Source organism: Barbus barbus (assembly GCF_936440315.1).
Source record: "Barbus barbus genome assembly, chromosome: 22".
Lineage (NCBI taxonomy): Eukaryota > Metazoa > Chordata > Actinopteri > Cypriniformes > Cyprinidae > Barbus > Barbus barbus.
The window spans coordinates 2,912,140-2,925,966 of record NC_136750.1 but is presented as its reverse complement, the minus strand read 5'-3'; the positions used below and the strand labels follow the sequence as shown (position 1 = coordinate 2,925,966).

At 35.5% G+C, this 13,827-nt stretch overlaps 1 protein-coding gene across 1 annotated transcript; it reads left to right on the top strand.

Moving 5' to 3' along the window:
• Positions 1-530: 530 nt before the first annotated feature.
• On the top strand, positions 531-9,947 carry LOC306888338 (RNA-binding protein 7-like). Its single transcript, XM_079446555.1, has 5 exons — positions 531-727; positions 1,637-1,799; positions 2,273-2,360; positions 4,851-4,944; positions 8,660-9,947. The coding sequence occupies exons 1-5, from the start codon at positions 635-637 to the stop codon at positions 8,981-8,983; spliced, it is 762 nt and encodes a 253-aa protein (XP_079302681.1). The 5' UTR covers positions 531-634; the 3' UTR covers positions 8,984-9,947.
• Positions 9,948-13,827: the final 3,880 nt, after the last annotated feature.

Genomic DNA, 13,827 nt, shown 5'->3' with positions numbered 1-13,827 from the left:
GTTTTTTGGCTGGTAGAAGTTATGAATGGCCGGTAACTTAAACATTTAGCAGCCAAATTTAGTGGTGAGTGAAAAAGTTCATTTCAATCCCTGATCATATTATTAAAGCACACTGTAAACTTTTTTTTTGTTCGACCTTTTTTTTTTTTTTTTTTTTTTTTTTTATACAGTGCAACAGTTTTCCAGTGCTTCAAGGTAAATAAGAGGTGTGACAGCTAGGGGTATGAACAAGCACTAACAGAGTTATCATGATTTATCCCTTTAAAATAGATCACTAGAGATTGCTTGGATTTAATGTATATTACATTTAATTCATCTAGTGATCTAATTTAATTGCTCTAGTCCTTCTATGACTAGACACATGTACGTCACAATGCATGTACTTCTTAAAAAGTAAAAAAATATGTATGTATACATACATATCTATAGCGTACTATATGCTTATAACAGTGGAATGGCCTTCTTGTGGTCATTGCTGGAACTGTAAGCATGTGTCGTGAAGCGACTCTTCTTCACGACAGTTAATGCTCACGCACGGCAAACGCGTTTTAAAGACAGATGGGTTGGTCATATATGCATTGCAAGCTAACAGAGTTAACGCCTTCAAACGACTGGGTTATCAATATATAGCAAAATGGGCATAGCCGATGAGGCTGACCGGACTCTGTTTGTAGGGAACCTGGACCCTCAAGTAACAGAAGAAGTTATATTTGAGCTGTTTTTACAGGTGAGTGCTTTAGCGTCGTTGATTAGCCTGCTAATGCTAATGGGCTGCTTCTGTTGTTGTTTTGGTTGGCAAACGATCTCATTAAAAGCAGCAAATGCGTGTTTTACGTGTCGTTTTAAAATTTGTATGAAATTAGTTTTTGTAATTACTATCAGCCCATGTCTCTGTTGTTTGCGGGAATTCGAAGTAATTAGTTACATTTAATTTGAACAATTATTCCAGAGTATTATATAACTCATATCGCTTTGCTCTTTATATTAAGTTATTTTTGTTGCCTATGCACTTTAGCTTATGCACTTAAAGTCTTTATTTTGATTAATGTGTCGATAATTTACAATTAAAGCATTTTAATAGAAATATCGCCATAGTTCCCCAGTTGATTGGTCGCAGAACATGAAGTCAATTGTTGTTTATTACAAAACGTCTGAAATATAGGCTACTTTTGAAATATACAAACGATCTAATTAAATTTTCCCGAATTTGCATACATTACCAGAACATTGGCTGGTTCAAAATGCTTGTTTTATTCTTACATTTACATGTTTTCTACAGAGATGACGCCAACAGCCAGGACAATATTTTTCTCAAACTTTTAGGAATAAAACGTTACATAAATCAAGCAAATTATGTATGAAAAAAAAACACATCAGAATATTAAATGGGAAGAAATATTTTTAAGTTTAGTTTCTGGAGAAAGCTCATTTTGAGAAAATGCCTCTAAAGATACGTGTTTTAATTAAAATCTACAGACACTAGCAGAAATGTGGAATAAACATTTAAATGTGTATTTTGAAAGTTTTCGCTCCACTAGTCTGAAAAAACATGTTTTTGAAAGCAAAATAGCATCTCAGAATGGACCAGTGCATGAAAAAAACCCCATTTAATCACCTGTATTTCCCTTTCCAATAGGCTGGACCGTTGATCAAAGTCAAAATCCCTAAAGACAATGATGGAAAATCAAAGCAGTTTGCATTTGTAAACTTCAAACATGAAGCGTCTGTGCCCTACGCCTTAAACTTAATGAATGGAATCCGTCTCCATGGACGGCAGCTCAACATAAAGTTCAGAGCCGGTAGGAATTTCCTTTCTTCTTTTTGTTCATTAGCGATTCATTACTGTTTATCATTTCGACACACATTTCATGAGTTAGGAAAATATCCATACTAATCTTTTAAGAATGTCATGTTAGAAAACAGCGGTAGAGGAAATAAAATTAAGGTTGTGCTGGAATTGTACACAGACTTAATTTTGATGCCATTGACTTGCATGATTCTGGTCATTTGGTGAGTGATTAAAAACTAGTTTTTTATATATATATATATATATATATATATATATATATATTTGCACACATTAATGTGTAACTTGCTCTCCCACTGAAACAACTTTCTGCAATTCTGAAGCAATGCATCATTACGGACATAAAGTTGAAAGTTTTAAAGAGGGTGTCACATTGACTTTAAAAAAAATTGAAAATGTATCTTTTCAGTTCAGCAGTGTAAGAACCAGATTAATGGTCATCTCAATCTGTTTTGTTTTTAACAGGCAGCAGTCATATCAATCAGGAAGGCAAAAGTCCAGCAAACTCTCAAAACCCCAGTCCAGCGAATACACCAGGTCACCGTGGTGGAAGGTAACCTTTGATTTAAATGCAGTGATTTAGTGCTTCTGTTTACACCTGCTCTGTAAGTGATCCTGTTTACACCTTGTATTTGCTTGTATCTCAAATGTGTTCTGTGACCGTTTGTGACTGCATTTCTTCAAGTGGAGGGTTTCTGATTTCATGACTACATCAGACATTTACTATGTTCTTAAATTTGAAGTTCATCAAAAATGTTTAGGAGAATAATTTATCAGGTGTATAATATTAGGGTTGTGCCGAATGATTATATACCAATCAAAAGATTGGTGTGATTTTTACATTTTAAATATTTTGTTAATTTTTTAAAAATACACATTAAAACCAGCAATATTGTGAATATTACATTTACATTTAGTCATTTAGCAAGTGATTTTATCCAAGGCGACTTACAAATGAGGACAATGGAAGCAATCAAAATCAACAAAAGAGCAATAATATGCAAGTGCTATAACAAGTCTCAGAATAAAATTCTGAAATAAAGAATAAAATTAAAATAGTGCTAGAGTTAGGTCAAATAAAGATGGAAGAGATGTTTTTAGCCAATTCTTGAAGATGCTACTCTGAGTTGGGCAGGTTATTCCACCAGGAGGGAACATTTAATGTAAAAGTCAGTGAAAGTGATGTTCTGCCTCTTTGGGATGGCACAATAAAGTGACGTTCACTTGCAGAACTCAAGCTTCTAGAGGCACTTAAGTCTGAAGTAATGAATTTTGGTAAAGGGGTGCAGAGCCAGTGGTGGTTTTGTAGGCAAACATTAATGCCTTGAATTTTATTCGAGCAGCTATTGGTAGCCAGTGCAAATTGATAAACAGAGGTGTGATGTGGATTCTTTTTGGCTCATTAAAAATGTATCTTGCTGCTGCGTTCTGGATTTATTGTAAAGGTTTTATAGAACTGGCTGGAAGACCTGCCAAGAGAGCATTGCAATAGTCCAGTCTGGACAGAACAAGAGCTTGAACAAGAAGTTGTGAAGCATGTTCCGTATCGGTTGAATGTCCTCTTCTGAAACCAGACTGGTTGTTGACGGATGTTGTTCTGTGTGAGAACTTGGTTGAACACAGCTAGTTCAAGCGTTTTGGCAATGAAAGGAAGAAGGGAAACTGGTCTGTAGTTGTCTAAAATAGATGGGTTAAGGGTGGGTTTCTTAAGTAGTGGGGTTATACAAGCCTGTCTAAATGCTGAGGGGAAAACACCAGTGTGAAGGAATGTGTTATGATGTGAGAGAGTGCAGGTACAACTGCAGGAGAAATGGCTTGAAGGAGATGAGATGGAATAGGATCAAGCGGACAAGTAGTAGGAGGATTAGATAGGATGAGTTTGGAGACTTCTGCCTCAGAGAGTGCAGAGAAGGATATGAACGAGTGTGTGTTTGCTGGTGAGATGTTCTTGACAGATTGTGGTGTGGAAAATTGTGCACTGATGGTTTTCATTTTATTAATGAAGAACGTGGCAAAGTCGTCAGCTCTTAGAGTTGATGAAGGGGGGAAGAGGAGGACAAAAGAGGGAGGAAAATGTTTTAAAGAGCATGCGAGAGTTAGATTAATTTTATGATAGCATGTCCTTTTGGCAGTGAAGGAAGAGAGAAGTGACTGATACACATCAAGGGCATGTTACATATTACAATTTTCTGTTTGAACATTTTAAAATGTAATTTATTCCTGTGATGGAAAACTACATTTACATCAACATTACTCCAGTCTTCAGTGTCACATGATCCTTCATATTTTAATATGCTGATTTTATAATTAATTTTGAAAACGGCTGTGCTGCTAAATATTGATGTAAAAACCATAATGCATAATACATTCTTGATTAATAGAAAGTACAATTAACAGCATTTTATTAAAAACAGAGTTTAATTAAAAAATAAATAATGTCTTTACTACCACTTTTGATCAATTCTATATATTTGTAACTGTAAAAATATATATTTTTACAATTATTCTTTAATTTTCCTTCAAATAAAAATAAAACTTGATGTGAGCTTAATGGGAACAGGGGTGTGCTTAAAGGGTACAGAAATGTACCCATTAAGCACAGCCAGACTTTTTGAATTTAATGATGTATATCTTAATTGAAATGCTTTTGTCATTTAAAATAAAAGTAAATATTTTTGTGTGAGAGATTTATTTTAACAACTTTTTGTACTGAAACCAATATCTTGTGCACTAAAAATGTCTCGCTGTAGATTTTGGTGAGCTTAATACGTACGTTTACCCTAGGTGAGGTTTTCATTTTTGGGTGAACTGTTCCTTAAATTTATAATTACTGGGGTAATTTAGAAATCTCGGCCAGGACATGTCTAGGAAAAAGATGATGTATGGATGTTCAGCCTAGTCCTTGCCGAAGAAAAGTATTAATTTCTTTCAAATAAATAAAATTTAATAAAGGTCTTGCTGACACCAACCTTTTAAACCGTTAGTGTACTGTCTTGGTTCTTGGGATCTTAACCTGAACTGATGTAATTTTCTATTCTGGCAGAACCCCTGAGCAGATGGGCTCTCCGTCCTTCTCCCCTCCGCAGCATATACAAAGATCTTTCTCTTCACCTGACAGTCTGCAGAGACAGGCGATGGTGAGAACACCTCTTCTAACACTTCTGCTTGCATTCAGACTTCTACATTCAGAATTCTATGTTAATTAAAGTCATACCAGACGTAAAGTTTATTGCTGATGGACATTTTAAAGGAAGTTTAAAAAAAGAAACGAAGAAAGACAAAATTAGCTGAAACTGTACTCCCTCTCAGAAATGTAGCATTCCATCTAGTGGTCGACCGGTATTGATTTTTTTGACAGCCAATGCCGATATCTTGGAAAGCTTGGCTTTATATCTTGGCTGATGTAAAGCCGATATAATTTTTTTTAATTAAATAAGAAATTTGAAATCATTTGAAAATGGATAAAAAAATAAATATGTAAATATACACTAGATGACACAGTATTTGTCATAAATAATATTTAAGAAAAATATAATTAAAAGAAGTAAACACTGTAACCAACAGGGCACTCAGTATTCTGGGAAATTTGTGTGCATTGGAAATCTGTATTTTATTTTTTTTTAAATAAAGTCAAGGTAACACTCATTTTACATACAGCACACAGTGAAAATGACATGAATATGACAGTGGGCAAATGCATAAAGCGCAGTATAATTTAAATCACGAGTTTAAAATTTGTCGATTGCGCACCTCCAGTAAAGCTGAGATCTCCTCCTGTCCGCATTCAATTTGCACTGTGACCATCATACACTACCCGATTTTCTGTGGAATCTGTCAGCTGTAATCTGCAGACTGGCTCTGACTTTCCTCAACTAGAGCCAACTTGTTCAGACTGTCAAATCGGGGGATTTGACAAATTGCGTAGTGTATTCCAGGCTTAAGTTTGCAAGGTTTGTTAAATAAAATTTTCATTAGACATTCAAAGGTTTGTTTAAATTTTGAAAATGCGTATTTGCTGAATGTTGACGACAAACGAGAAATTGTTTGCCTTTCTATTACTAATAATATAAAAGCAATCGTTAAAATGCTTTAATTCCTTTATTTAACCGTTCTGTCTGATTATTAGACAGACTTCTTCTATCTGTATTAGACAGAGCTGTTAATGATGACTGCAAACAAGAGGGAGAATGTGAGCACTGTGTTCGTTCTCATGTTCTCAGTGCCGTCAAAATAAAAGTCCTGCATCGAATGCATAAAAGGAAAAACTTATTGGCCAATGCCGATATTTGAGAAATGCCAAATATCGGCCGATATATCGGTCGACCACTAATTCCATCACTTGTTCACCAATGGATCCTCTGCAGTGAATGGGTGCCATCAGAATGAGAGTCCAAACAGCTGATAAAAATATCAGTGACCCACTAGTAGTCTGCACCACTTCAGTCCATTAAGTCTTGTGTTTGTGCATGTTTGAAAGAAACAAATCCATAAAGACATTTAACTCCACACGAAATCCAAGTCCTCTATCTATAATATTGCTTTTTCCAGTGGAAAATCTTCTCATCTGAATCAGGTGAGAAATATGCACAGATCAAACACAGTTTACAATAGATTAAAAAAATGTAATCTCTTCCCAGCCAGTTATTCAGAGACAAACGGTTCTGCTTTGACTTTATATTTTCGTTGGCAAAATTGAGCAAAACAGACAACATTGTGTCTAAACTAACACTATATAAATATCTTACTTAATGAACTGTTGTATAGGATCACTATCACATTAGCACTCGTCTGATATTGCACTTACCTTATTGCTTGACAAGAACTCAAACGGTCATTTTTGCCCCATATAGTGTTGCCACGGTACCAAAATTTCTGTATTGGGTACCGATACCAGTGAAAATCCATGTTTTTCGGTACCAAAGCAAAACGCAAAAACATGCTAATTAAAACGCACACTTTTTATTAATAGTCAAATAAAACTAAAATGTACAAATCAATGCCATTCTTTATGCTTATTTAAAATAGTTTCAAGTTTCCACAAGTAATAAAACTATGGAAAACAGTAAACAAGTTTCACCCAAATTAAATTGGTCTTAATTTAAACATTTTATTTTTTGGTAAATAAAGGGGATTTACTATTCAAATTAAAACATGGCAGAAATATTGTGTGATTTATTAAAAAATAAAGTTTGAATATTTTTTTAAACGGTAGTATTAGTATCAAATACATTCTACTACATAATAGTAGCCTAATATATTTCTGGCACAATGTCTAAACCAAACGTTTATTTTGACGGGTTGCCGTGAATACCTTTTAAGTTTTTGTTTATATGAGATGACACTGGTTTTACTCAAATGAAACGGTAAAATGCTCGTGAAGTGACTGTCAGAGCAGTTCTGGAGATGTTGTTTTATGCATTTCCTCATTTAGACGGCAGAAGCTGAAATCACCGCGAGCGTCAGACGCGCTTCATTGAATGTAGTAAACAAAACCGTGTCTCTGCCATTCATTCATTCACACAGAGACTCGCAGAACAAGCGGGACTGCGGGATTCATATTTGAATCGACTTTTGCGGCTTAATATTTACAGATACTAGTCCATATCGCGATTTGATTTAAGTGTAACCTACTTTTGATTAATTCATCCAAACCTTGACAAATTTCATGACAATCCGTGTTAAACTGTAAATTCAGTTTTTATACTAGGTTCCACGATTCCGTCCGTGTTTACTGCGTCGCGGAAATCATATGGCCCTACACGTCAAGAACCGGGTTGACCGGGTACTCGGTACCACAGGTACTTTAAAAAACCTGGTACCGTGACGTTCTCATTTTTGTTCATTTCATTTTATTCGGTACTTGGTACCGAAGTACCGGGTCTTTTGACAACACTAGCCCCATATCTTGAATTTTAGGGACATGCGTTCTCTAGGCTCCATCATGCAGTGAGTTGTTGCCCTGCCTCATAATTGGCATCAATCAGCTGTATGACACATCAGATGACCCACGTAGGTCTGGGGTGGGGCAAGTTAATTCTAACTCGTTATTATTCACCGTAATTAATCTAATTAGCATAGTAAATTACCAACCCTAGTTTAAATTTAAAAACATCTTTATGGATTTGTTTCTTACAAACGCGCAGCTTTTCGCTGCACATGACTTGATGGACTGGATTGGTGTGGATTATTGTGATGTTTTTATCAGCTGATAGGCCTCGCATTCTGACAGCACCCATTCACTGCAGAGCATCCATTGGGGAGCAAGTGATTGATTGCTACATTTCTCCAAATATGTTCTGATGAAAAGCTCATCTTACATTTACATTTAGCAGATGCTTTTATCCAAAGCGACTTACAAATGAGGACAATGGAAGCAATCAAAATCAACAAAAGAGCAATGGATACGCAAGTGCTATAACAAGTCTCAGTTAGCTTAACGCAGGACACGTAGCAAGGTTTTTTTTTTATTATTATATAGTAAATAAGAAAACTGATAGAATAGGAGGGTAATTTATTTTGTGTCCTCCACTGTGGTCATCATGGTGCTAGAAGTCACCTCACTGGCCGATGCCAAAAATCTTGGATTTTTAATGGAATAACAAAATAACAAATAATTCAAACAAAAATCCAATAGATTTTTGTTAATCGAGCATTTAAAAAAAAAAAAAAATATATATATATATATATATATATATATATATATATATATATATATATATATATATATATATATATATATATATATATTTTTGTAAATTGACGGTGTCATTTCTAAAATATGCTCTGAAGCATTTAAAGTCATCACTCACTTTTTTTTTTTTTTTTTTTTTTTTTTTTTTTTTTTTTAAATAGATGAACAACGTTTGGCAGGTTCAGATGCAGCAGTTGCTCCAGGTCAATGGCGGTCTCCAGCAGGGCATGCAGCAACTGCGCAGTCCTGCAGAGAGTAATCACTGGCAACAGGATCGGTCCGGCCAGCGTGGTCATCGCCACTTTCACCAGGACAATAGCAGAGATCAACGGCAAGGCAACAGCGGGAACAGCTATGACCGGCATCGGCGCGACAGCCAGCGAGGTGACTTCTATCACCATGATGACCGCAGCGGAGGACACAACAGAAATTACCCTCCTGAAAAACGGAGAGATTCTAGAGAGGGACGATGGAAACACTTTTAAAAGCATTTTAGTTCTCCTGTAAGTATTTTTTAATCAACTGTTTTAATAACCATTTGTTATCCTCCGAGATTAATTTTTTTATTTAGTGGATCGCATCTCAACAGTTTATAGAAAAAAAAAAAAGTAAAAGCACATTTTTGACATGAGGTTAAAGCATTTAGACTGCAAATTGTAGAGATGCAAGAACAACAAAAAAAAAAAAACTGTAATAGCCATTTTGTGTGCTGGCCTGTTTTAAATGTATATTTTGATCTCAGGGGGATACCTATGTTTATACAATTCTTTTAATTTTAAGAATAATTTTTTTTTTTTTTTTTTTTTTTTTTTTTAGATGTGTGTACAACAGCAAAATGCATAAAATAACAAAATATGGTAGATTTCTTTCTCTAGAGATTTGTAATTTCTCAGGATTTCATTATGAAAAATAGAAAACTAGTTTTCAGGTGACTTGTGTTTGATAAACAATGTTTTGTTTTTACCAATTTTATTTACTTTCTACATTAATCTTTTGGGATGCGATTAGGATAATGTTGATTTATTAATTCATCAAGATAGTCTTTGAAAATTTGGAACAATAACTAGTTTTAATACTTTGGTATATATACGATTTTTACTGTCAAGTGCAACATTTGATTTCATAAAAAATCACTGTTTACTGATCTCTTTCTGTCTGAATTTGTTTTGCAACCTGAACATTACTTTGCTAAAAGGGTGGATCTATACAATTTTGCAAAAACACATGGTTTTTTCAGACGACCATCCAATCAATATCTAATTCACAGTTTTGTGTCCTTTATTTGTATTCTTTATAGAAGGTGTTCTCACTTGCCCGTAGTTTGGTTAGGCTATACAGGTACATCTAAAAAAATTAGAGTATCATGATAGTTAATTTTTTCTTGTAACTTATTTCAAAAAGTGAAACTTTAATGTTTTAGATTCATTACATGTAAAAGTAAAACATTTCAAAAAATGTTTTGTTTTCATTTTGATGATTAGAGCTTACAGACTAAGAAAGTCAAAAATCAATATCTCAAAATATTAGAATATTTACATTTGAGTTTCAATTAATGACCATCCCTACAGTATAAATTCTGGGTATCTCTTGTTCTTTGAAACCACAATAATGGAGAAGACTGCTGACTTAGCAATGATCCAGAAGACAGTCATTGACGCCCTCCACAAAGAGGGTAAGTAACAGGATCATTACTGAAAGCTGTGGCTGTTTACAGAGTGCTGTATCAAAGCATAGTAAATGCAAAATTGACTGGACGGAAGAATTTGGGTAGGGAAAGGTGCACAAGCAACAGGGATGACTGCAAGCTTGAGAATACTGTTAAACAAAGCTGATTCAAACACTTGGGAGAGCTTCACAAGGAGTGGACTGAAGCTGGAGTCAGTGCATCAAGAGTCTCCACGCTCAGACGTCTTCAGGAAAAGAGCTACCAAGCCACTTCTGAACCAGAGACAACGTTAGAAGCATCTTACCTGGGCTGTGGAGAAAAAGAACTGGACTGTTGCTGAGTGGTCCAAAGTCCTCTTTTCAGATGAAAGTAAACTTTGCATTTAATTCGGAAATCAAGGTCCCAGAGTCTGGAGGAAGAGTGGAGAGGCACAGAATCCATGTTGCTTGAAGTCCAGTGTGAAGTTTCTACAGTCAGGGATGATTTGGGCTGCCATGTCATCTGCTGGTGTTGGTCCACTGTGTTTTCTGAAGTCCACAGTCAACGCAGCCATCTACCAGGAGATTTTAGAGCACTTCATGCTTCCGTCTGCTGACAAGCTTTATGGAGATGCTGATTTCATTTTCCAGCAGGACTTGGCACCTGCCCACACTGCTAAAGGTACCAAAAGCTGGTTCAATGACCATGGTGTTACTGTGCTTGATTGGCCAGCAAACTCGCCTGACCTGAACCCCATAGAGAATCTATAGGGTATTGTCAAGAGGAAGATGAGACACCAGACCCAACAATGCAGATGAGCTGAAGGCCGCTATCAAAGCAACCTGGGCTTCCATTACACCTGAGCAGTGCCACAGGCTGATTGCCTCCATGCCACGCCAAATTGATGCAGTAATTCATGCAAAAGAAGGCCCAACCAAGTATTGAGTGCATAGAAATGAACATACTTTTCAGAAGCCTGACATTTCTGTTTAAAATATCCTTTTTTTTATTGATCTTATGTAATGTTCTAATTTTCTGAGACGCTGAATTTTGGGTTTTCATTATCTGTAAGCCATAATCATCTAAATTTCAAGAAACAAAGGCTTGAAATATTTCACTCTGTGTAATGAATCTATATAATATATGGGTTTCACTTTCTGAAATGAGTGACACAAAATATTGACCTTTTTTACGATATTCTATTTTTTTAGATGTACCTGTATTCTACTTTTATCACACAAATGAAAAATTCCGCAGAATAAGACGTCATGACCTATTATATTAATCAAGAAACATAGGCTACTTGCCCACTTGTATAAACTTCCACCTTTAAGTTTAATTAAATTGTAAAAAAAAAAAAATAGACACGTCTAGGCATTGTATAGCCTTCTGCACGTTTTAAACGTAAAACATTAAGTATTTAATCACTCGAGGAAAAAAAAAAATGCCATGGACTACCATTATTGTTTTTACTGTAATGAATAGCAACCATAAATCATAGATAAATTATTTATAAATAAATATCACTGGAGCTTTTAGAATATTTGTCATTTTCTTTTTCTCTCTCTCTCTCTCTCTTTCTATGATGAGAACGGTAGGCTACATGTTTGTAAAGGTTTCATTAGAACTGGAACTTTAATAGCCGTGATGCAGTTAGGCATCGACCAACAGCTCCGTGACACTGGGCAGAGGAATCCTTTAATGTCCGATCTGAGGTCATAATCTGCTTTAGCTGCCATCAGCGGCTCCCGGTGCGTATGAAGCCGAACATCCCCACACAGCTCCTGGATCCAAAAGCTCGCTGAGCCCCGAGTCTGTGCATTAATCTGCGAAGGATCGGGTTCTAATGAAGCTGCTGTACTGGGAAACGCGTTACTGAGGAGCTCAGCCTTTGCGCATTCACTGCTTAATTGATTGAGCTGCTTGGCGTCCGGGATCCAGAAAGCGGTGGTTGCTTGTGGCCCTTCACTACCGCCAGCCTTTCACCACTCTATTAAAACCCATATATTGTTATATGAAAATAACTATATATAATACTATGTCTCTGTAAGTATATGCTACAGTAGGCCTATGTAGCCCATAACTTTTATGAAACTTTTTCCACTCCAAAGATAAAATAAAAACAATCTTTAAAGTGTGTATTTTCTTCGTTTAAGAGTGTTGAAATATTATACATCCTTAAATTCATATTTTAATTAATGCATGTTTTACACGCACACAGAGAGAGAGAGAGCACACTGTAATTTCATAACCCGATCTCATTAATGTGCGTTTCAGTGGCACGATTTTTCTGTTTTTATTTGGCGCAGGCCTACTATTTATACGCAAAAATGGACTTTGGCGTGCATATGAAACGCAAGTAGTAGGTGCGTACTTTATAAGCCAAAATGAGTACTATATGCACGCAAAAACTGCATATTAAGATCTATCTGTCTGTCTATCTATATAATCTCCAGTTCACTTCACAGGTGCCATATGAACCCACTTCCCACTGTACAGTCTGTTTATCTTGATATTCTGTTGTATCCCTCTGTTTTAAAGCCAGCAGCAGTTGTTCTCATTTCTTCCCTTTGATCAAGGTCTCCAACCAAAAAGAGCTCAAAGCTTTTCCAGTGGAGATCTCTATATTTCCTTCACATAATCCCTCACTCTTTGAACTCGGCTGTTATCTCGGATCCTCTGCGAGTTATATTTACTCTCATACATGGGAAAATGATAATCATTTGGACAGCGGACACACGGCTCTGGAAAGCAGAAACCCGACACTGAGCTCGATGAAGGAGTTCAGTGCGCCACCAACATCAAAGCCATCTGTAATAAGCATCATAATGTCAAACAAAACTGTCTGGAAAGAGCTGTCTTTCTCACTCGTTCTGTAAGAAAACCGAGAGAAATGTCTGTTCACCTCCATCATTTCACACGGGTAATACTGTCTGAACTTGATATGAGAAACACTTCACGAACATCTGTCGATTCTGCCTCTTATTTCACGAAATACACTGCTGAATTTTTATTTACATCATTATTATTTTTACAACGAATTTTGCTTAAAAAATAGGGGGAAAATAAACTTTTCAGAAATGCCATTGGAATTATATAGCCTAGGTATTTCTACAGTTATATAATGATTCATGTCTATACTTTTAGGATATCTCACGTTTATTTTGTATAGCCTAGACTAACACAACTATATGCATTTTTTTTCTTATTATTTTTATTTCAATTTACATCAAATTACCTTTGTTCCTAGAAACCAAGACACTGTTTATGCTTCGATAAACACAAAACAAAATGCGTTCCGTCTGCGCGGTTTTCAACCAAAGTTATTATATTCGGTGCCTTCGTTATTCTTTAAGTGCAGGCTGATTATTAACAATCGAAAAGCCGATTTGATTGCATGATTACATTTAATGTTACAAACAAACAAATCATTATTTTATCATGCATATATATCACTAGGTTGTGTCTTCACCCCGCTGTTATCATACATAATAATTATAGGCAAAACGTTACAAAATAAACAAATAATAATATTTATCCTAGCTATGTAATGCTTTATTTTTTTTTATGAATGATCTTAACTTATATAACTTTAGTTATAATTGTTGTGAACGTTAAATAGGAATAAAATAGGCTATTATAATGTTAAAAAGCCACTCGTTTCTGATTTGCTTTAGCTTTTGT

Bases quoted from the DNA above. Each gene is read 5' to 3' on its own strand.
- LOC306888338 (XM_079446555.1), top strand. From the start codon at position 635: ATGGGCATAGCCGATGAGGCTGACCGGACTCTGTTTGTAGGGAACCTG. The intron at 728-1,636 runs GTGAGTGCTTTA...CCTTTCCAATAG, and splicing joins TATTTGAGCTGTTTTTACAG to GCTGGACCGTTGATCAAAGT. The intron at 4,945-8,659 runs GTGAGAACACCT...TTTTTTAAATAG, and splicing joins GTCTGCAGAGACAGGCGATG to ATGAACAACGTTTGGCAGGT.